This window comes from Leptonychotes weddellii, chromosome 7, assembly GCF_054177405.1.
Source record: "Leptonychotes weddellii isolate Sample4059 chromosome 7, ASM5417740v2, whole genome shotgun sequence".
Taxonomy (NCBI): Eukaryota; Metazoa; Chordata; class Mammalia; order Carnivora; family Phocidae; genus Leptonychotes; species Leptonychotes weddellii.
This window is the reverse complement of record NC_138375.1, coordinates 41950694-41974982: the sequence shown is the minus strand read 5'-3', so window position 1 is coordinate 41974982 and position 24289 is coordinate 41950694. Positions and strand designations below refer to the sequence as shown.

General features: G+C 48.9%; 1 protein-coding gene across 1 annotated transcript; it reads right to left on the bottom strand.

Annotated features, from left to right (window-relative positions):
- Positions 1 to 9157: 9157 nt before the first annotated feature.
- Positions 9158 to 23223, bottom strand: SAP30L (SAP30 like). Its single transcript, XM_006744232.3, has 4 exons — positions 22399 to 23223; positions 18333 to 18455; positions 16020 to 16118; positions 9158 to 14454 (listed from the first exon to the last, which is right to left on the bottom strand). The coding sequence occupies exons 1-4, from the start codon at positions 22594 to 22596 to the stop codon at positions 14326 to 14328; spliced, it is 549 nt and encodes a 182-aa protein (XP_006744295.1). The 5' UTR covers positions 22597 to 23223; the 3' UTR covers positions 9158 to 14325.
- Between the last annotated feature and the right edge of the window lie 1066 nt (positions 23224 to 24289).

The following is a 24289-nucleotide window of genomic DNA, read 5'->3' as shown; positions in this document are numbered from 1 at the left end:
ACTTTATTCAACATACATGAATTGAGCACCCAGCTGGTGCTAGGCACTGTGGGTATCAATATAAGAATATGAAAGGATCCTAATAATCATCACCCATTAACATACAATAGTAAATATTTGTTGTGAAGAGTTTTATTATTCCTTCCACTCAGTAAATAGAATCTTTTCTTACGTTTATTTTTTTTTCTTTTCTTACATTTAAAACCTATTAATGCATGAAATAATCATAACAACAACTAAAATTTGTAGAGGAAATTATTTAAGCCCTTAGCATGCATTATTTCATTTAAGCCTCATGAAGATTGCATGAGGTTAATACTGAGGCAGCTGGGCTCCGGAGAGGTGAAGGACTTCGTTCAAGGTCACACAGACAGTAAAAGGTGGGTTGGCTCGGATCAAAGGGCATCTCTGTCTGCCTCTGGAGACCTGGCTTTTCCCCACATCTCAGAGCACCTCCACGATGTGTGTGTGTGTGTTCATACAAATAAAGCCATCTCAGTCGGATCTTTCTTGGCCCCCAAAGTAAGGTGGTTTAGAAAGAAAGGAGGGGGTTTGGGAAGGAATCTGGATGCTAACCCCAGCCTTCACCAGTAACTCTCTTCCCCTGTCCCAGCTCAGAGTGGATCCCATCTATAATGTGAGGAAGGTGGTAGGCTTCTTGACCTCTGGGTTCTCTCCTGACTGTAACACTCTCACTCCAGGAATCTACTTTCTGCTGGTGAAAACAGCATGTTATTCTTTGTCCCAGCCTCTGATATTCATCTTTCCTTGGAACTTCCACTTCTCCAAGCATGTTTTTCTCCCCATAAACTAGAAGGGTTCAGTGAAGGACTCCTGCTCCTGACAGGAAGAAGGGAAGGTGAAATGACCAGCTCAGGGTCACACATCCAGTCAAAGACTGAGCTAGTGAGCTAGGATTAGAAGGACGTCTGAAGGCTTCAGGCCGCCCCCCCCCCCACCCCGCTCCCTTGGAAAAGGCTCTGGATCCATTCTCGTCATGCAACCAACAGTTAAGCTTATGGTCTTGCTAAATCCCCATAAAAGAAACGAAACTAAGAAATCAGCAAGTCTCATTTTTAAATGAAAAGTGACTAGGAAGAAAAAATATGCAGGGTCTGAAGTGTCTGAAACCAGCCTCCTGATTTAAACCTAATTTGTTTGAAAAAAAATTTTTTTTTCAGCCAAGGGAGTTTTTACAGCTGAGCTCTCCCAAACCCATAAAAAACAAGGTTTATATGGGAAATAGTGAAAGACTCTTGACTATAATACACAGCGTCTAATGTAAGCAGACAGACACTATATACAGCTCCCACAAATGTTATTCAAACAAACAGAAATGCACATTTATCCCCACAGAACGGACAATGGAAGTCATCGGACTTTCAAAGAGTTCCGGAAGTCCTATTTTCACAGAAATGTTCAGAGCACCCCATAACACTGGGACCTCAAAGATCCTTACCCACCATCCAAACATTTCCCTCATTTTACAGGAAGGGGAAACCGAGGCCCATAGAATGGAGGGACTTGCTCAAGGTCACGGCGGGGAATTTTATTCTTTTCCCCGTGTTTACTTTCAACTTTTAGTGCAGGATATAGAACAATACAGTGGCCAAGAGACTCTGGACAAGTGACTGAACATTTCTTTTTTTTTTTTTTTTTAAAGATTTTATTTATTTATTTGAGAGAGAGAATGAGACAGAGAGCACGAGAGGGGAGGGTCAGAGGGAGAAGCAGACTCCCCACCGAGCAGGGAGCCCGATGCGGGACTCGATCCCGGGACTCCAGGATCATGACCTGAGCCGAAGGCAGCCGCTTAACCAACTGAGCCACCCAGGCGCCCCTGACTGAACATTTCTGAGCCTTGTGTCCTCACCTACAAACTGGGAGAGATCATGACCCCAACTTCCTGGGCTGTGTGAGGACTGAATGAGATAAGGCATGCAAAGTAGTGCATTGTCCCTGGTAGATCTATTTTTATGATTTTATTTCACCCCCACAATAGCCTGTGAGGCGTTGAGGATTTATTTTGGTTTGTTTTCTTGTTTTGGAAAGGTCAGGGCACACAGGTCCCCCTGCCTTTCAGAAGTTTGTCCTCTGCTACTTCACTTTATGAAAGACCTATGTCAGTACCTGTTTTCTGCTAACCAAAAGAAATTAGAAGAGGATTTTCACTTTTATGAAAAAATGCAAAAAGCAAAAATAGCATTCAGTGTGTGTTGTGCAGTGAGGTGATACAGAGACAGCGCAGGCCCCTGCAGCGAGAGGGGCCCCACCAGGCTCCTTCCCTGAGAGCCACACTCAGCATCTCAGCATCAAAATCTACCAGAGCTTTGACCTGTGCCTGTGAGCATCTGTGCTCTATCTCCATTAGCTAGATGTGTCCTAAGGTATCAGAGAAGCCTAGGAAGTTCCTTTTTTTGGTCCGGGAATGCTCAGTTTTTTCCCCCCTATAGATTAACGGTAATTACTCCTTTGCTTTATGCCATTTTGGCTTACAAAAGGTGTCACAGGAATGCTCTGCTTTCAGATGGGGGGAGGCGGGGCCGGGAAGGGGGCGGACCTGTATTTCCAATTGGCACAGAAAGTTGCAGTGACTTGCCCAAGGGCACCCAGCCAGTGAGTGGATTCCTGGTTCAAATCCCTTACATTCCACATCATTAAGGTAAACCAGGGCAGGCGGGCTGCAATAGCGGCATTTCTGAAAGTAAGGCAGCGGTATATGGTAGAAATACTATGCAAGCCACAAATGCGAGCCGTGTATATAATTGCAATTGTTCTAGGAGGCACGTTAAAAAAGTAGAGAGAAACAGGTGAAATAAAATTGAACAATATAGTTTATTATATTACTTATACATTATATATTTATTTATTTAATGCAATATGTCTAAACTATAATTTCGACACGTAGTCCATATAGAAATTACTTATGAGATATTTTCCATTCTTTTTTTCATATTAAGTCTTCAAATTCAGGGGTATATTTTATACTTAGAGCGCATCTCAGCTTGGACCACATCTCAAGCACTCAGTAACCATACTTGGCTAATGGCTGCCATATGGGACAATGTACATGTAATAAACAACCACATGAGCTGGTTGGATAAGCTGTGTGGCACTGGACAGGTTTCTTAACCTCTCTGAGCTCCAGAGCCCTCCCTCTTCTGTAAAAGGGAAAGCAGAATGACTCACGGAGATGTGATGACCCAATAGTGATTAGATGATGATTGGAAAGCTCTCAGGCTGGCCCAGAATAGGCAGTGGTAAACATGAGCTATCGTCACTGCCTCTGTTGTAGTTGGGGTTCGGCTGCAGGGTTTGATCTAGAAGCAACAGGGAATGGCAGGGAAGAGGGCAGGAGCATGGCTTCCCCCAACGCCCTGAGATTCGGCTCTTGGCTCAGAGTAGTTCCAGCAGTTCACTGGTGGGGAGCGGGAGGTGTTTGTGGGAGCGTGAGAACACTTGGTGTGTAGGGAAAGCACCAGACCCAGTGGTCAAGAGAAGGGGTTTTTAGCCTGCTCTGTGACCCTGGGCATTTCCTTGCCCCGCACTCCCGGAACTTGGTGTCATCTGTAAAATGAGGGGGTCGGACCAGAGATCTAAGTCCCTTTCTGCCTTGACTGTTTAGATTTTTACAGTGGTGTGAATCAAAGCAGTCACCGAACACAGCACCTGTGAGGGGACAGAAAATACCCCTGAGCCTTCCCCTGTGGCCTGGGGCTGCCACTAGGCGGAGGGCGCCACCTGGTGGCCACACTCCCTCCTCCGAGTTCGGTGTGGAGAAACCAGTTAAGGACTCCAGACCCCGGAGCCCCAGGCCCACTTTTCCTAACGTCCTTCGGCAGCTCAGGGGAGCAGAGAGGGGACCCAGACAGTCCCAGAGCTAGGAGTCCTGGGCATGAGGCTAACTCCTGAGGGATGTTGGGGTTTTGCAATCCAAGATCTCTGAGGCCTTCTTCCCTAAAGTCACCTTGGGACAGAAGTCTGTGTTTCCCTATAGAAGTCCAAAACACATCATACATTTTGTTCTCTTTCTTTGGATAGGAGCCACCGAACAAAACAATCTTCTCTTGGTAACTCAATCTCCTTCTGTCACTACTGCGCAGGGCTCATAGGATGTGGAGGACTTTTTCCCTGCAAGAACCCTCCCCCCCGCCCCGCCCCTGACTGCTGGGATCCTGAGTTCTGCTGAGAGCTTTCCTGACCTTCCATGTCTGTCAGTATTCGACTTCTCTCTGTAGTGGGGGTCACACGGTGCACAGAGGAATCAGACTGACATAGGTTCAAATTCCAGCTCACCATAAGACTCTAGGACAGCTGTCTAACTTCCCTGCGCCTGTTTCCCCACTGGAAAAATAGCTCCTTTGCAGATTGGTGTGAGGATTATGACCCTAGCACAGTGTCTAGCACTGAGTAGGTGTTTAACAAATAATAGCTCTTGTTTCTGCCGATATGGTGTCCTGACCACTTTTTCATATTCAAGGAAATATTCCTTGTTAGAAACACGAATAGGATGCATCATATCAAATATTAGCCACCAGAAATAAACACCCTTACCGTTGAAGGTGGTGGAGCCTCTTCAGAACTGTTTAAGTTGGCTCAGTGAGGTCCAACTTGGTCTAGTGCAGATAAACCCCAGTAGGCAGGCTGGGATTTTGTCAGTGTTGCTTTCCTCAGTCCTCATTCTTTGGGCTTCCGTAGGCTTCAATACTTACAGTTTCACCTTCAGGCAGTTGCTTATTGACATGGCTGAGTCGGACCCCCCCGCACAGCTGAGGGCACTGCTCGCCCTGAAGCCGGGTCCACCCCTGCATTCCCCCATCCTCTAAGGAGGAGCCTCAGAGGGGTCTGATTGGGCATCGGGATCCTCCTGTTGCTCCTTTAGCATGGTCCCATCTTCCCGGTAGTCATGCGCCCTCAAAAAGTCTCTCTCATTAGCTGCCTTCGCTTAATTAAGCTCATTGCGTTTGCTAAGCCTTACTGGCTTCTCTAAGATGGCACGAGCCCATTACGCACGGCCCCTTCATCCGAAGGCGGGCTGGTGCGGGTTTCCGAGGCCGCCCCACAGACCCTAGGATTTCAGCAGTGGAAGGATTACTTTCCGTCCCTGTCTCACAATGAACTCCTCTGAAATTCCCAGCTCCTGGAGGACAGAGTCCCTTTCCAGATTCCCTCAGACACCTGGCATTTTCTTGGTGTCACTTGGTGTCACCTCAGACACTCAAACATTTCTTGGCCATATTGCATTGCTTGGTTTGGATTTTTATTAATAGTAGGTTTGGTGACTCCAAAGTCCATGCTCCTCACTCTGGCATCTGAGCTTTTTGCTCCCGACTGGACTTCCCCTCAGCCTAGCCTCCTGTGAAACCTTCCATTTTCTTCAAGGGTCTGTTTAGGAGCCTCTTCTTCCAGGAAGCTCCCTTGATTTTCAGAAAGCCTTTTTCTTCCTATTTTCCCCTTACTCTGAATCATATGATCATGAGATACAGATATAGTATGGCTATACATGGAGCTGGGAAGTAGATGTCTTGATATGCCTACAGATGCGGCCTGAGTCACAGATACCGGTGTGTGCGTGCACGCATATTAATGTGTGTATATGTATATATTCATGTTCATGTAACACGTATGCATATATACCTATGTACTCTACCTACCTAGTATTTCTAAACTGAGATGAAAGTTCTTCCATGCATTAGAGATTATTTTACATGTAGACATAATACTTCTAAAACCGGTTGCCTTTTATTTGACATACAGATTGTTTCTGCTTCTTCACTGTTGAGAACAATGCTCCCATGAGATAGTAGCTCATCTGCTGAGTGAGCAGCAGGGCACGCTGGACTTTGGGGCCAGATAGACCTGTGTTTGACCTCTCGTCCCCACCACGTCCTGGTGGCCTTGGACAAGCCATTTCACCTCTCTAATAAACTTAACTATGTAATAGAATAATAGTTCTCATCTCCGACGGGCCTAAGGCAGGTAACGTGCTTAGCGTTGGGCCTGGCACGGAGTAAGAGCTCAGTGACGACATTGCGCCACGCTGGGAGGCAGAAGAGAGGATTTGCTCTGGCTCTCCCCCACTGCCCGGTGTGACCTTGTATATGGCTATTTCACGGGGTGTGACAAAACCCACCGAGACGATGGGTGACAGCCCTTTGCCAGTGAAGTGCTGCCCAATTTAAGACTGTCTTATTCTTGTTGCTTTTACCTATTTTCTACAGGTTTGAGGAATATGTCACCTCAAGACTAAGCATGTGGAGAAGAATTGCTTTGCAATTTTATAGGTTTGGTGAAAATGATTCATGCCCGTTATCAGTGATTTAGACATCAAAAAGGCACAAAGTAAGACTCCAAATCCCACCATCGAGGAGTAACCACGGCCGCATGTTGGTTGTGGCCTTCTTTGACTTGCTCCCCCTGTGGTGCCCATGGCAGGACAGGGCAGGCTTCAGCTTTTTAATAAATGTCTCTTGACCTCAACCAGATTGAGTGGTTAACGGTCGCGTGCCCCGGCTCTGTCCCTCCCGGCCCACCTCTGACAGTTTCATTAACCCCATTAAATCACGAAGGTGCCTTTACACCTCCCGGGCTTGTTAATCTCCGCTCGGCTCTGGTAAGTTAAAACCTGGCGGGAAAGTTGGATGTACCTTGTTAACCTCCATTAAACCCTATTAAATTTCCTAACTAGAGTCTTAGTGACTTCTAGGAATCCCTCATTAAAGTTTAGTAAATCTACTTAGTAAATCCACTCTGGGACAAGGCTGACTGGCTCTCCTGCCTCAAAGTGTGGCATTCCTGAGTTCCCTGACATGTCCCTAGGACCAGATGACCCTTGGACCCAATCCCAGGAGTGCCTCTAGCTTTTTGACTCGGGGAAAGTTCCTCCTCTCCATGCCTGCATTTACACCTCTATAAACTGGAGTTAACAACAGTCCCTATTCTATATAATTGTAATGAGTGTAAATGAGTCAATGCGTGTAAAACCAGCAGTGTGTTGTCTGGTGGGCACGCTGCACTTGGCAGCTATTCTTGTTTCTAGTTGGGAAAGATCCTTATAAACTAAAAAACGGTTAGGTTAATGGAAGATTCAACTGCAGACATTTATAGCGTTGCCTTCCACGCCGGGCAGGGTGCTCGAACTGTGGATTATTTTCTTTCTGGTTTTATCCGGACTGAAGATGATCCATTGCAATGACTCCTCATAATAGTGTCCCTGTGGCTGTGCATGTCCTCGGATTTGTTCAGGCTCTGACACGTCTGAGCTGTTCCAGGTGGAACACAGCTACTTTCTCTCCCTGGGCCTTGTGGGGTTGTGGTTCCTAAACTGGGATGTGCAGATAAATGCACCAGGTGATTTTGTAAAAATGGTTTCCTGGGCCCCAGGAAGATTGAGGAGCTCCTAGGTCTCACTGGGAACTCTGAGCTAGTATTCCCAGCGAGGCTGAAGCTGCTGGATTGGGAAACCTCTGGACCAGATTCTTAACTTTATCAAGCTTAAGTCTTACATGGGGGAAATTTAAAAATTCACATTCTTGGAATTCGGTCCCTGAGCTTTCTGTTCTGAGACTCTGGGATGGAGCCCAGGAATTGGCACTGTACACAGCATTCTTAGGGGATTCTGATGCGGGTGGGAGGTGGCAAGTGCCACACTTTCAAAACCACTGGACTTCATATGATCCGGTATTCAATATTCTAAAGGTTTATTTTGAAAAAGGGGTATCAGGTTCCTAGTGAACCTTCTGTACAAGAAGATGTGGGTCCATCCTGCCATCATAACCCATGTCTACAGATGCTCACGGGAGGTCGACTCCAGCAGAGGTTGGCCAGGCTGGGGGAAGCCTGGGGACAGAGCACCTGAGTTCAGTGCGTGTGGGGTTAGAGTACAGCGGGCAGCCCGACGCTTCTGTGTGAGAGAAAGAGAGAGGCAGGCAGAGGGAGGGAGGCAACTGTCACACTCACATGGGGAGACAACATGCTGCAAAACTTAGAACTGCCTTTGCTTTCTGAAGGAAATCAACTCAGGGATCACCTAAATGATGGCATCCTTCAGCGGCAAGCCACCAGGAATCCTGTGGGCTCCCAGGGACAGCTGGGACTCCCCACCCTCGTTGCCCCCCAAAATGCCTCCTGAAGAGTCAGCCTCCACACAAGGAAGGGGCCTGGGGGTGAGGGGGACGGTGAGGGGGAGGAGCTGTGCTGTCCGTTTGGGTGCCGTTCAAAATTTTAGAGCTAGCGTGTATTCCCTCTCGTTAACAAAGAAGACAAAGACAAACATTCATTGCATTGCTTCCTTTCCATTCTGCTGAGGACAGAAGCGCACTAAATGGGCAGACATGAAATGAAAGCCTGGCGTCCGAGGAGCAGCTGGGCAAGGGCCTCACTGCACCCCCACCCCCGCGGCCTCGGGGGCCCCCACCAGTGAAACGTGGTCAGGTAGCCCCATCGTCGGCATGTGACTTGCCTGCGGACTTTGTTAAAACACGGACCTGACTCAGTAGGCAGTTGGCAGGTGAGGGGGGCAGAGGTTCTGCATTTCTAACAAGTGTTCAGATGATGAACCAACTCTAAATAGCAAGCCTCTACTGTATGTGAAGAAACACTAGTCCACACCCTGTGAGAGATGTTTTTGAGACATCTGAACATTGGGATATTCATATAAAGGTCTGGATTACCAGGTCCTCTTGTGAAATTTTGAGCAGTGGCCATACAGGGCTGGCACCCCCACGTGGTGACAACAGGCTGGAGCCGAGGAGCAGCTGCCCTAGGAGGGACCTGTGTTCCCCAGCTGCCCCCCACAGGCATTTCGGCTTGGAGTCCTCCAGCCAGGTTCCTGAGGGTCCATATAGATGGCCAGCTGCAGACCCCGAGCGAAGCTTTTTGCTCAGGTTATCTGGGATGTTCTGCAGCATTCAGACTCCAGCCTCTGGCGGTCGGACCCCTCAGTCTCTCTCCATAGGAGAGAGCAGGAATCAACCTCGCCACCTAAGCTCACTCGCTGTGCACTGGGATTGGAAGGGGGGAACGCGGGAGCCAGTACTCAGAGCCCGGAGGAAAGACCATTGTCACCAATCGCTGTACGACACAGCCAGGGGCCAAATACGGAAATGAAACCATCTGAAGTCCACGTGGATGGTCAAGGAGAACAACAGAATGTGTCTCTCGTTACTCATTCAGATCGTTTATTAAGAGCGAAAGTCGGGCCGTCCCATCTGTGTGATATTGCAACATGAAAAGTCACATACATACTAAGGAGACCCCACAGAATTGAGAGCCTTTCAACAGTACAGAGCCATAGATTACAAAATTAAAATACAAATGATCCTCCGAATTTGGCAGGAAACAAGTACAATATGAGGAGGCCTGGAATGGAAGGGCACTTGCTTTTTGATAAGGCAGTTACAAAATGGAACACAAACCCACACGGCAAAAACATTCCGATGGGCATCACGGACAGTAGACACGTACAGAAGGGGTCCCGCACAACCCTTCGTCCTGGGCGATGAGGTGCTCGTGGAGTGAGAGCAACCAAAGGCTTCGTGGTTTAGGACACAAGCTAGATGAAATAACAGCGTGTAGACATTTCTACCTTAAGAAGAGGTCCCACCGGGCCCCAGACTAGACTCCACCTCAAAACGTCAGATCAACTTTACCCTTCCTCACCTTGAACTTGGAAACAGTCTGTAATAAAATGAAGGGAATAAAAAGGCACCCCAAAGCGCCATGCTTCCCAGACCATGACCTCGAGTTCACCTGTCCTTCGGTTCAACTGTCAAGCCCAGTACGGGGACTGGGAGGCCGCGAATCACGGGGCCTCAGAGTGGTGTCTGTCGGACTCAGGGCCAACCGAATGACACAAGCCCAAAGGACCACCTGAAAGGCAGAAGTCTGACCAACAGATCTCAGAGCAAGCCCATTTCGTGAGAATTTCGATTCTAGGACAACACTACACCTCCCGCCAGGACTTCTGAACTCTGGTCTTAAATCATCAGCTAGTTCTATTCTCCCCTCACGTTCACTTGGCAAAACTCAACTGCTTTCCTGATCGTGTCACACAGCCTTGAGCCCAGTAGGTTGGTTCATAGCCCCTGGGAGCCAGGCTGGCCTTGGGGACCTCTCTGCTCAGTGGCAAGGTCTCAAATATCTGAAGGCACCTTACTCTGGACAGGACTCAAGTCATGTGCAAGTCAGAGTGAGAAGAGCTCTGGACAGGTCAGGAGGACAGGAGGTTAGTCCAGACAGTGCCCTGTGACTCAGACAGGTCGTTCTCAATGTCAGTTTCCTGTCTTCAAAACGAATGATGGGGCAAGAGTAACCTTACAAGACTTTCCAGCTTGAAAATATGGCACTTCTTAGACACAGAGACATGTGATGCGCCCCTCCCCCAAGGCCCTAAGCTTTGTTTTCTCCATAAAAACAATGTGTGAAGTACTTGCAGAAATCTTAAGGTACAAGCTCTCAGCAGCCATGGAGCCCTTAAACTCCACACAGAGCAATATTTTACAATTTCCTAGCTAAAACTTTTCCTAAGTGACGTGAGCATCAGTTTTTGTGGGGCAAGCACAGAACTAGGGCCCCATCCCTTCTTAGGTTATTTTTTTAATCAGGCTGATAGCATCCCCTCCTCCCTGACCCCCTCCATCAGCTTCCGCAAGAACACGGGAGGAGAACCAGGCTGATGGGGTTTCCACAACATCCTTCAACAAGGAACTAAGTGGACCCATGCTAAAGGGGAAAGACAGCCAGGACACCAAAATATCTATCTGCTAGCTGCTCCTTTCAAAAAGACAACTGCCGTGCCCTGGGACAGTGCAGCAATGAGGGTCCTTGGCCAAGATGAACAACTTGTTCCACACGGCCCCTGCTGGGCAGAGACTAAGATGGAAATGACAGAGAACACAGAAAAGCCAGAGGTTTATAGAGATGGAGCAGGCTTCCCCAGGAGGTAGTGAGTTCCCTGACCTCAAAGGTGTTTAAGCCCAGACTGCTCAAACCCTTGGTGGGACAGTTGTAGGCAGAATGTCAGCACCTGTGGGGAGACTGGACTGATGACTTAAAGACCCTTTCCCAACTTTTGGATCTCACCATTCTAACAACCGAGAGCCTTCAGGTGACTTCCATGAAGCAACTTCTCTGGGATCCATGGTCTGGATAGCCTATTTCAACAGACAAGACCTCCCGAGTAAGTACCCTCTCCTACTTTCTCCCTTCCACCAGGCAGTTGTCCTGCAGGATACTAACCAAAAAGTTCCCACAAAATAAGCAGCTGAAATGCCAAGGTTAGATGCAACGTTCCAGCTGCAAATAATTATTAATATCTGTTCTCTGGAAGCCTAGCAGTGAATATTTAGCTATGACAGGGACTTCTAACAACTTGGTGGCTCTAACACATAAGTGAAATTCCTTGTCATTTTACAATGCCAATCCTGAAGCCTTTGGTTTCAATCTTTCATGGGATTCGGCTATGAGCTTTTTCACGTGATGTTGCCAACCTAAGAGTTTGTTGAAATAAGAAGTCTGTCCATTTGTTTTTTTAAAACCCTAAATCGAAGCAACACGAGTGGCAGGATACTGGCACTTCCACGTGACAACCTTCAGGGTATATGAAAGAACCATACCAAGCCGGACCGAGGCAGGAACCGTACTCTTTAAGAAGACAAGGTCAGCTCTGGATTTCACATTCCAGTTTTGCCCAGGAGCACCAAGAGGAGAGAAGGCAATGTTGCAACATTATAGGTGGAGAGAAGCGCAAGAGTCCTTGGCAGGTGTATAAAAATGTAGGCAGCCAAGATGAACACTGCTTTCCCCAAACTCCACTGCTTCGGAGCCATTTCTAACAGGCAGAAGTCTCCTGCCCACAGATGAAGCCTTGGGAAACTGCCGAAGAGGCTAAGGCAAGTGGCTTAGTGGTTTGATGAAAGAACAGATTTCTGCACACAAGAAAATCGTAAGTTCATATAGCTTTGTCTTTTCTCTCATCTGACATGTTTTCAAAGGTTGAAAAGATACCCACAGCCTCCATTTTCCAAAAGCACCTCTCTTTTGAGGGAAGGTGGCAGGGTGGACTCAGGTGCGCAGAGCATCTGGCTGAAGGTGAGCGTTTCCCCAGGCTTCACGCTGGAACAAAAATATTCTTACAGAGACACGGGAACAGATGGATCCCAACACCACAGCTTCTTGTACAGAAATGTACTGTTGTCTCCCTCAACTGGGAAATAGATTTGCTGTTAAAGAAATAGTGACATGACCTACACATCGGCGATTTTCACTTCAACATCAGAAAGATACATTTTCTCAGTAAGAGATGGACATTTCCAGAGAGCAGGTTACCAATGCCTTCACCTGTAGGCGCCATCTGCCCCCCAAACTGTGGCCTGATGAGAAAACACTCCCCTTGACAAAGGGGGCCTGGTGTTTGATGCCTTCAAGACTTTCTAACTCAGTCTCTCAGGAGAAAAACCTATATAAGCAACAGAACTTTGAGCCTTCTTGACGTCTGCACATCGACATCCTTCAGCTATAAGCAATGAGACAGTCTCTACATACTGAATCTGAATGACTAAAAACACTCAGAGAGCACCTTGATGTGCCATCCACAGCTGGGTGTATTAAAATAAGATCGCCTCATAGTCTAGAATATGTTCTATGCACATTCATTTATACATATTTAAAAAGGCTGCAATCTGCTAGACATGCATTTTGAACACTGGTGAACGCTTTGCTGCAATGGAACACACTGCATTTTAGTGAGGGGGTGGCCAGTCCCCAATCCATAGACAGCATGGTCCTCTGCCCCACAGAACCCAGCCTTTAGACACTGCACCGCCCTGCTTAGCGGGGGTTGTGTTCGGACTTCTCTGTGCTGATGCTCAGAGTAAGCCATCTATGAGACATTAAAATTCTCTGCCGGGCTAGGCCATCCACGGCTCCTTTTAAATTTAAGGCTTAAGAAAGCACTCACAATTAAAACTGAGTAAGAAAAAGATACTTTTGACCGCAGTATGTGTCAAGATGGTCAGAAATTAGAATCCAAGTCCTTTTCTCTTTTGTTCCATCCCCTATTCACATCCTTTGTCCCCTAACACACTGATTAGAAACTTTTGCAAAAGCATACTTTTGGATATAAAGCTTTGTTTTCAAAGGAGACTTTGGCTCTGATATAGTAAGATACAGGAATCTGAGTTTTTGAACTTTAAAAAAAAATCAGGTAATTATTCATACTTAAAAAAATTGTTTTAGCAATCTCCGCCCCCCGCCCCCAGAGGGAGGCAAACTGCTCACAAAAATGAGTATCAGATGGCACTGACCTTTGTTGCTCAAACCCATGATTTGCTGGTGACCCCAAGCCCAGGGAGTCACGGCCAGTCAGACTTTTTGTCCCAGAATTGGACTTCCGAGCAGGCATCACATGATCCTTGGCAGCTTTCTTGGTGGCTGTGAACTAAGGATTAGTATTTCTGAAAACACGAGCCCCAAATCACTAAGTATCTCCATTTATCGAAGCATTTATGGCCTAGGAGGATGACTGAAGTCAAACTTTATAATTTCACCCCAAAGAGTAAAGCACAGAGTGATGTACAAAGAGCTGCATCTCCTGCGAGGGCCCCTGCATCAGTGTTTCTGGAACCTCCGCCAATATAGCTTGGTGCCTGCGACTGCCCTCAAATCCTCTTCTGATGAGAAACCTCCTGTTGGTGCGTCAGGATTTCCTCCACATTCTAGAAGTTAAGTGGTGAGCCACAGAAATGGCAGAGGTCTCATTAACTAGAGGTGTGAAGCGGATGCTACCAGGCTGGCAGTCGGCCACCCATACTGACTGAGTGCTTACTGTGTGCCGGGCAGCGGCCAGTGAGCGGGGACCACTGTCAAACCGATTTGCTGATCAACGACACAGCCGGCAACAAAGCGGGGCACAACTGTGCCCACCAGACTGGGGTCTACTCGCGCTTCTCCGGCTAGCTGCACCCCACTGCTCTTCCAGGCCTATACCTCACACAAGGCAGCGTGGTCGTACAAGGTGAGTACCAGGATATTTTTTATCCCACATTTCCAGTAGAATTGACTCAATGCGTTGTTGAATGCTGCAATACATCATTTTTAAATCTCTCAGTGGTCTTGTTTTTTCAGTCCAGTAGTTGCCTTAAAAGAAAGTCTTTGTATGCACATGCTGAACATGAGAATATAATCCTCCTGACCAAAAAGATTTACAGTATTCATCATTCAAACTTTTTTATTTACAATAAAATTGAACAATCTTTACGGGCTTACATGTAGCAGATTTCACCTGTGCATTCAGCATTATACTTCATTCCTTGATGTACTTGATCCTCACTCAAGCTGTTTGCCGCCCTCCGATTTCTGGTCCAGTCGACTCTTGTTACTCTTCACCATGTAAATGAAGTAGGCGAGCGTCTCTTTTTCATTCACAGGTATGTTCCTGAAGTGTCGGCTGACAGTCTGCGTGGGGGAAAACACCAGAGTCTGTTAAAGCATCGTATACATCAGGGCCACAAATTCTGAACTGTGCAAAAGAAGGAGCAGGGGTTAGCTTCCAGAGCCTGGGAGGGGGTTATGATCCCTGCAGAACTCAGTGCTGCAGAACTCAGACGCCCTTCTCTCCTAGGCGGCTGGGTGACTTGGTTTCAAGGCCTCCAAAAGCAGCACTTGAACCTACAACATTCCCAAGGTGCAGTTCTATTTCAGTGGCAGCTAACTGTCCATCATGGCAAAATCTCAAGGGCACCCCCAAGGAGGAATAGGTGGGGACGGCTCTGCTTGGCTAGCTGCTACCATCACCAGCTCTCAGGCCCTGGCATCACCGGGCAGAAAAGCGTCTTTTTAAAACTGTGTCAAATGAATAGCCAGTTGGACAGATGTTAAGTGTTTGACCCAAGAATTCATCTAAATAGTACATAGCTGCCTCTTGAAAAACACATCACATTTGAAAAAGAATTCGTCATTTACTGTGTACTCCTGACACTTGGCTTTGTTTTACAAGTCCTGAGAATGCAGGTCTGCCCTTGCCCCACCTCATCCCATCCCTTTCAGCAGGGGAATGCTGCCAAATGGGTAATGTGACCTTAAAGTAGAAAAGAGTTGTGCACTTCTATCTGTTTTATCTAGATGCTGGGGAAGGAAGTTTAAGAAAAAATGATGGATCAGCAAGAAACCCCTAAAGGAAAGACCAAAAACCAATGGGGCTGTCAACCTTTAAGGAAATCTCTGAATGGGTTGAGGGGGCTAGGACAGATCAAAAGAGTCTGAGAATTAGCACTATAGAGTGGTGACCTCTGGATGGTAGCATATTCTGTTTTGCTTTTTTTCCATCTTCCACATTTTCAACAACAGGCAGAAAAGCACATTGAGAAAAGAGGGATGAGAGGAAACTTGCACAAATGCCAACAGGACAGAAGTATCAAGCCAGGCTGTCAGTAGGTTCAAATAAGGGCCAATAGAGCATTTCTCCCCCTCCGAATTGTACTAAGAGCTCGGGGTAAGAGAAAAATTTCTTGGGTTCTATTCATTATAATAAATACTCCCATTACCAACATCAGAGAAGAAATCAAAGGAAAAACTAAAGAAAAAGAATAGCTCCCACAGAATATGAGCAAAGGTTTTGGGGTGATTAATCTGACACACTGGATGTGCAGGAAGGACCATATTTATATGGAATCTTACAAAACAAGATTCAAACAAATGCACAAACAAAAGCACACTCAGGACTTATAATCAGGAGTCTGGAGATTCAAGGCCGAGTTCTACTAATTTGCTGTGTGATTTTCAGCAAGTCTTTTCCTCTCTCGGTGCCATGGTTTCTTTTATAGAAAGAGGGCCTTTCCAGGTCTTAGAGCTGTGGGATTCTAGATTGTACGAGAGAGGGAACAGGAAGTTACTTGCAGAGCTAGGAAGTTACTTGCAGGGCATTATGATCAACAGACACACGTAGCAGCAGGGAGAACCAAGGTCACCATCAGAAGCACAACGCTGACTCTCTCTTTTTGCAGTGCAATTTGTCTACCTACTTCTGCTAACTGGGCCTTATTGAAGCCTGGTCTGGTCTGCAATTTGTAGTGTCGTTTATAACGCCGTAGAGTGTTCACCTGCAGCTGGAACAGATCAACCTGGAGAGAAGAGGAGAAACACATTATCCATCACCTGACTAGCCACGGCTCACCGAGAGCACACTACGTGCCCAGCACTACACTAGGAGGGGTGGGGGGAGGGGGGGAAAAGGACTACAGAGATGTCTTAGAAATGGTCCACTGAGGACTAATAACTGGCTGGGAGGACCAAAAAAAAAAAAAAAAAATCAAAAACTGAACAAAACAGTGGAAAAAGAGTTCTAGCTGGGGAGGGGTGGTCCCAGGAGGCTCACGGAGGCGGTGAAACTTATAGCTAAGGAGAGCAGGGCTTAGAGAGGCGGCGGGTAACAGGACTAGACTAGGGAATGAGAGAGAAGACCATGAACGCAGAAAGCCAGGAGATGAAGCGACAGACTCGGGCGTCATAGGCAATCACGATGGGTTTAAAAGGTGAGACTGGAGGGTAACATGTCTTGAAAAGCAGAAGGAGCGACCATAGGTGGTAGGGGGTGATGTTCAGGAAGACGGATCTAGTGGTGGTTTGTAGGGAAGATTGATGGGGGGTGCAGGCGACCGTGCTGAGCAGTGATCGGAAATGAGATGCTCAAGTGGAGCTTTGGAAGCTGGTGATACCAGAGGGGGACACCAAGTATGGGGAGCAAAGGTAAACCCAGAGAGGCATCCTGGAGGAAGACAGGCTTGAGCTTGGTAGCAGATCAGATGGAGGGGCGTGAGATAGGACAGCGGGAGGTACTGCTGTTCCCAGAGTTCTTCCCTAGGCTCAGCCTTCAGGTATCAGAACCCTGAACAACTCTCCAGAGAAAACTCGAAAGCTACTGTGGCGAATGTACAAATCAGCAGGTTAGGTTGGGGTCTCTGCAAATGACTGGATAACAGAGGGAAAGGACCCCCCCTTTTTTTCTAACACAGGAAGAGAGGAAAGCTGCACAGTCATTAAGTATTGAAGGCCCAGAAAGTTGGGCTGCTTTTACCTGCCTCTAAAAGAGATGTTCTTGCTTCAGGCAGGTGGAGAGCACTTAAAAACAAAATGAATGATCAATATGAGGGACCAAAGTCCTTCATTCTTTTCAAAACATTCCTCAAACCCCCTTTTTTTTTTTTGTAAAAAGCACTGAAATTGAATACATCCATTTCTTTATGAAATAATAATACCAATGCTGAAGGCAATAGAAAAATATTGTAAACCAATGCTAGAAAAAGGGATACAGGGAGGGGCAGAGGGAAAGGACCATATTTTCAAAGGCTTTCTCCACATCTGCAGACAAAGGCCCGCCTACTCTTTCTATTCCTACGCAGTCATTTCCACTCTGAGTGCTAACAGGCGGTTGCCTTATGAAATATTCACATGTCAAAAAGTCAGTGTACATTACAAACGGGTTTTCTTCTGCTGAGTCTGAAGTGAAAACAACTTAGAAAAAAATCCAATACTCCTTTCTGTAGCCTTGCTCGGCAGGCACCAGCACCCTGAAGGTTCAAGAAGCCTAGGTCTCATCGTCCAGAGCAATGGGCCTCGGCAAGGGTTGGTTTTGCCCCCAGAGGACGTCCTCTAATGTCTGCAGGCACTCTTTGATGGTCACTACTTTGGTGACCGGCATCTAATGGGCAGAATCCAGGGATGCTGCTAAACATCCAGTGATGCACAGGACAGCTCCCACGACAAAGACTTCTCCGGCCCCGCATATCAACAGAGTCAGGGCTGAGAAACCCTGGGCCCTTATAACTGACTTTGGAATGGCTCCTGGGGAACCAGAGCTGGGGAACCAGGGACCAGAGCTGATATGAACTGACAATGTACACCTTCATTTTGCAGATCAGAAAACAGAGGGCCAGTAACTTCCCCCAAACCATACAAGCTCAGTCTCCAACTCTAAAGCCAAAAAGAGGTTTTAAAAAACTTGACGTCGTGGTTATATTCAAGAAGCTATCAGGGGCTTCCTGAGGAAAGACAGTATGGCCTAGTGGAAAGGGCAGTGGCCCAGAGGCCCCGAACTCTGTGTGTGACCTCGGGTCTCTATGCCTGTCTGTAGAACGAGGGGGCAGTGAGACCAGCTGATTTCTAAGTTTTCAGCTCTCAGATTCGGTATTACCATGATTCTATGATTCACTTTTCAGATAAACCACAGCAAAACAAAGAGGACTAAAATTATTTCTTAATCCAAAAAGCGGACCAGGCCAGAGATAAAGATCACATTAGAATCCATTCTTTCTCAGGCGGACTTCTTGGACTTTTACCTCAGGAATGTCAGTATCATGCTCAGGAGAATCTCCGCCATCATCACTTGTCTTCCTCTTCCTTTTGTTTCGTACGCTCTGGATGAAATTTTTGTGGAAGTCGCAGATATACAGGTGTCTTACCTGATGGGAAGCAAATTAAAGTGAGACTCGCCAAGTCCATGGGAACAGCAACAGGTATCTATCGAATTATGGGGCTTCTCTTCTTTGCAAGGCATTGAAGAGACAGAAGGAAGAACAACATAAAGACCCTAATTTCCAGAAGTCTACTGTTGAGTTGTAGAACAAGAAGCCGACAAAGGGACACAAACACTACCATCACACTGGGCAACAGCTTATAAACTAAGTTCCCCCTGAAGGCTAGAGATAATAAATGGTAGGGGTTCAGCCAAGGGAGAGAGGCCCGTGGCTGGGATAGTCAGTGTAGAGGTCCCTGACTAAACAGGAGGATTTATGGGTAGACAGGAAGCATTCCAGATGAGAAGACGAGCCAAGACTTAAGAGTTTCAAATATGGGTGACCAAGAGATTCAGGGGTGGGGGCACGAGAACAGCTTAGACTTTCCTTCAGACTAGACAGTCCCCCAAGGTTTTTGAAGCAGAGAGTGATGTGACTTACAGGAGTTATGAATTTACAATGGGCTGGAAGGCATTGTCCCAGGAAAGAGGAAAGAAGGCACTGTGGTAATGGTAGACAGGACTTCCTATTTTTACATTGACAACAGCTCCTACTGTAGGACGACATCTGAAAAACTTTATTCCTGTGTATCAGAATAATACTTCTTGCATCACCACACATCTGGTCCACAAAGGGAAGTGGGAAGAGATGCAGAAAGGCTCTTTCTCCCAGAAACCACACGAAAGAAGCTGGATGCTACTGCCGACTTCCTAGCGCGGGCTGGGGGCATAACAGCTGAGAGGTAAACATGTTTTTATTCAAGAATGTAAGTACCAGGGGCGTCTGGGGAGCCACTCAAAACCCTAACAGAAACAAAGTGCCTCTGTCAATGACTTGGGGGTCTTGACACTGGAACAGATGGACACAAATATTCTTGAGAGATTCTGAATTTGAATTTATTCCTTCAATTCTTAAAGACAAAAGTAAGCGGATAGGAAGCCAGCATCAATTAATTCAGACCTTTGCATGGAGAAAATAATGAAAACTGCTTTTTAGTCCGATGAAGCAGCACTTTCACGGGGTTGGACTGGTGAGTCCGGAGCACTTTTCAGTTTATACCGTGGGCGTGTCTTGCGCACGGCAGGCATTCTCTAAGCGCACCGGAACTGGCATACGCGGTCCCTCCTGAGAGCAGCCTCGGCCAGCAAAAGCCACCGTTTACATATGGTCGCATACTCGAGAAGCCTTGCTGGCACCCACTCTGCCAAAGGACTTTTGGGACACAGCCTGTGTCACCGTCCCAACGAATCCCTCCTAGCTGATGTACAGTCCACCGGACATGCTGTTACTGGGGAAGAAAGCATACTACCCCTCCCCGATGGGAAGCTGGCCCTCCCGTTAGCTAGTTCCACGTGCAAACTCTGAGATGAAGCAGCTCCTCAAATTCATAGAGGGACACACTTGGTAGGAGAACAGGCAGAAGAGGTGATGTCCTGAAGCTGTGGCTGGGAGGTTTCAGGTCAGGACACTAGAATAATGGAATTCTGGATGGAAGAGAACTTAGCAATCACCAGTGTAACCCCACTGGCCCCAATCTCATTTTCTACGGAGATAAACGGAAGCCACACAGATGGGGTTATGATCTGGTCAAGGTCACACAGGCCTTCTGACCCCCTGTGCATGTCCTTTCCTACCCCAGCATTTTCTTTATACTGTTTTCAACTTCCACTTTTCTCCAGAATAAAGCAGAAATATGTCAATTGGAGGAATGTTTGAAAGCATGTTATATATTAATAACTCATAGCGCACGGCCAATGTCTACATGAAATGAGTTTAAGCTGCCTGAGTTGGATTTCTGGTGCTATTATTTAAAAAGGTTCTCTGCTAGGCCCTTTTACAAGATAAATAGTCATTATTTCTCCTTAACCATTTTCAAGTACGTACTGGTTTTCAGAAATTTCAGAGCTCGGTGGCCTTTGGGGGCTAGAGGTGGAGGAAGAAGGATGGTAGCAAAGGTTCCAGGGTTTTTCTTTTCTGTTTTAACTTTCTCCAACAGCTACAAATTCCTGTACCACGGCAGTTACTTAGAATTGAATTCCCGCCCAAGCCTGTGAGAATGAGGTAGAATCCCGTTCAGAAATAATGATTCTGCGCCACCACCTTGAAACATATTGAGAGTGATCCCCCCGTGAGACACTACTCCTCCAGAAGCACTACGTCTGGGGAACTCCAGGGCCAGGCTCACGCTGCCTCTCTTGTAGACAGTGTGTGTGAAAGCACCAACACAGCTCAACACAGGTTCCCCAGCAGGGTCACCAGGTAAATGGTGCCCCCGGGGGAGCAACACAATTGTTCACATGTCATGGCATCCAAGGCTTTAACAGAACTGGAAATTCCTTCCCTCCTTCCTCTTTTTTTTTTTAAGGACAGGAAAATAATAAGCTGCTCAAGTAAAGGCTCCCAACCACCTACACAAAAGGTAGGCAGTGTTTCCAAGAGGATGAATTCACTGCCGTGTTAGAATTAGGCATTTCACTTCAACACGTGTCCTAAACTGGACCTTAGTGTCTAGCCAATTGTTTGCTCTCTGATGAATTCCTTTCATTCATTCATTGATAGAGATTTGTAGTAAGAAAGCCATTAACTCACCCCCAGCCATTTTAAAAAACAGCATCTTTCAAGAGTGGCAAAGGTACTGCAATTGTTAACGTAAATAAATAAATAAATAAATTGGGGGTGGGAGGGAAGAGCCTGGAAGAGGTGGGAAGATTTTTTATTTATTAGCACTTCATCAAGGCTTATGCATGGGGCTTGGAAGTAAGTCAGATAATGGGTTTAAGAAATTAACCAGCCTCTTAGTCACTGTGTGACTTTGGCTCTGTCACTTCTTATCTCTGGGCCTCAGTTTCAACTGTAAGACCCGAAGTAGAAAGGTGCGCGTCCTTTCAGTTTAAGAAGCAATCTCTAATCTCCTCCAACAGTGGAATTTTGGTCCTAAAACAGAATGGATGTTAACCACCTGAGCTTTTAGCAGGTCTACCTGAATATTAAATACCCCCTTAACTCATTTCCAATTCCTAATCACAAGGCAGCCACTTAAGGCTTGCAGCAACAGATGTCAAACTAAAAAGTTCTTAATTGGTTGACAATAGGCACATCTTTAGAACTGTTAACTAGAAGTGGTGAAATCATACAGGAAAAGTTTTACTATAATTAGGCACAAAACACAGGGCTATTCTATTCAAATTTAAAGCCCCCTCCCTAACGCCCTTCTACAGAAGCTACCCCTAAGAAAATTGATTTTCTTCCTCCCCCTCACCTGGGCTGCAAAGAGCCTCCTCCCGAGACCTGGCCTTGGCCTTATTTCTGCCACATCCTTCAAAATCCCACTTCCCCACAGCTGCATGCGAAGCAGCGAGCTCGGTGACCCTCTGCAGAAGCCGAGGCCGCGGCAGGGGTGGTGGGGGGTGGGTGGGAGTGGGAAGTAACTGCCACCTTTCCTTTTCTGAAGGAATAACAGGGTTCCGAGAAGGAGAGAGAAGTTGAAGAGCCGGGTCCCTTCATCACCCTCTCCCCAACACTTGCTCCTTCGTGGGCCAACAGAATCAACCCAGGTCTCCAGGCCCCAATATCTAAACCAATACAACAAGCCCTAAACTGTTGTCATTTAAATCTTCCCAGGCAGGAAAGGTCCTCGATAGCCCCCCTCCCCCCGCCCCCAACCTCCCGGATTTGGGCAGAATCCCAGTCCGAGCCTGTCTGCGCTGAAGCGGCCTTTGAAATCCCGAGTGCAACTCCCCAGTTTGCAGATAAAGGGCGGCGAGGCCCAGGGCGGGGAGGGCCCCGGGGTCCGGCCCGCAGCCGGGGACAGCGGCCGGAGGGCGGCGGCGCGCGGGGACCCAAACGGGGGCAGGGGAAGGGGAAGGGGCAGAGGCGGGGGCGGACTCACGCTCTTGTCGATGTCCAGCTTGAGTTTCTTCTGCGAGATGCTCTTCTGGACCCTCTTGCTGAAGGAGGCGTTGCCCGCGGGCCGGACGCAGCGCTCGCCGTCCTCGATGAGGCAGCAGCTCTGGCCGTAGCCCGGGGCGGCGGCGGGGGCGGCGGGGGGCCCTTCGCGGCTGTCCTCCTCCGTGCTAAAGCCGTTCATCTCCCCGCCCCGGGCCGGCCCCTCTGCGGGAGGATCCCCTGTAGGCCACTCCGCGGCCGCGCGCCCCGCGGGGCAGGTCGCCGAGGCCCCCGCACCCGAGGGTCCCGGAGTCCGTCCCCAGACCAGGCGCTGCCCTGCCCCGCGCCCGGGAGGCCCGGCTCCGCTCCGCCGCGCTCCGGCTCCTTCGGCCCCCGGCCCCGCACCTCTGGAAAGCCCCTTCCTCCCCGCTCGAGGCCCCGGGGTCGACTCCCGCGGCTCGCAGGGCCCCACCGGGGGTCACCCGGAGGCGCCTTCTGCCGGGGGCCCAGAACCGTTACCCTTCGGCGGGGGCGTCCGGGAGGGCGTCCCAGGAAGCAGCTGCTCCCCGGGGACTCCCGGCCCGGCTTGCCAGGGGGTTTCGAGGGCCCCCGCCGGCTCCCGCCTTCTTTCGGCTGCGGGGCAAACTCGCCGCCGGGCAGCTCTCCCGGGGTGGCGCGGCCTCCCCGCGCGGGGCCCGGCCTCGAACCCGCGGCGCCCGGGCCCGCGGGAGCGTCCGGCTCGCCCCACCCCTGCAGCCGCTCGGCTGCGCCCCGAGTCCCGCGGCAGCCCCTGGGCCGCCCGGCCGCCGCCCGCCCAACGCTCCGCACCACAACAGTTCGCTCCCCCGCCCTCCGCGGGACAGCGGAAGTCCCGCCTCCGCACGGCCATTGGCCGCGTTCGCTCTCTGGGCGGGGCCTCTGCCGCCGCTGGCGTGCCCCATTGGGCGCCTCCGCCGCCAGTCCCTGGCGCCTGGCTACTTCCTGGACTCTGCTGGGATGGGTTCAAAGTAGAGAAAGTGGAAGAGGGAAGAGTTACCCGGTTGCGGGCGGGGAACGGGGCCGCGCACTCTTCAGGCCGGGGGAGGGTTGGTGAGCAGGGGCCTGGCTGGACCGAGGGCCAGACTCCGGGAACAGAGGAGCCCATTCGGGGGCGTACAGAAGTACAGACGTGGGCGGGGGTGAGGAGGGACAAACATAGGGAGGGGCATTTGAGGGGGGACCTTTCGGGGATAGAGGTTCTGTCACGAGAAGGACAGACAGGATAAAACCGAAGAACCAGGGCCAGAGGACCCGCAGACCGGTGGGAGGTAGGGTGGTTGAAATAGGACAGAAAGCCAGACATGGCGGGAGAGACTGAGGGACAACCCGGTACAGATACGTGGAAAGACGTGCAGAGGAGATGATGAGGGTCTGATGGCGGGTATTGCAAGGTAGTCGGATGCTTGAGGGTGGCGGAGACCTCAGACTGTGGAGACTGGGACTGGCTTGGTCCGCGCGGAAAGAGAAGGAGAGGGAGGAAGAAGACCCTTGGGGGCTTGGGTGACCCCTCGGCTGGGAAGAATCGGAAGTCAGTATAAGGTCTGGAGGGTGGACTCGGTGAACCGCGGGGAAGAGGAGAGGCTGCGGAGGACGCGGAGAAAAGGTTGGGGGTGGAGGATCAAGGGCCAAACTCGGCATGGGGAAGGGCTTGCGTGTCTTGAGCCCTCCCTGGATCTCTGTAAGCTGTAGCTTCTGTTGCTTTAAGCCTCCCGGTCTATCTGCGAGGTGACCGTGCCCTACCAACTCCCTGAGCTTGGGGTTCGGCGCCACGGCATCACACACACACATCTAGAAAGGCCTTAGGGAAATCTTCTAGTCTGGCACCCCTAGTCAGGCCACCGCTGGGTAGCTTGGTG

Coding starts and splice junctions, on each gene's coding strand:
- SAP30L (XM_006744232.3), bottom strand. CDS start 22,596: ATGAACGGCTTTAGCACGGAGGAGGACAGCCGCGAAGGGCCCCCCGCC. Junction 18,456..22,398: donor AGCTGGACATCGACAAGAGC/GTGAGTCCGCCC, acceptor GCTTCCCATCAG/GTAAGACACCTGTATATCTG. Junction 14,455..16,019: donor ATAAGGCCCAGTTAGCAGAA/GTAGGTAGACAA, acceptor TCCCCCACGCAG/ACTGTCAGCCGACACTTCAG.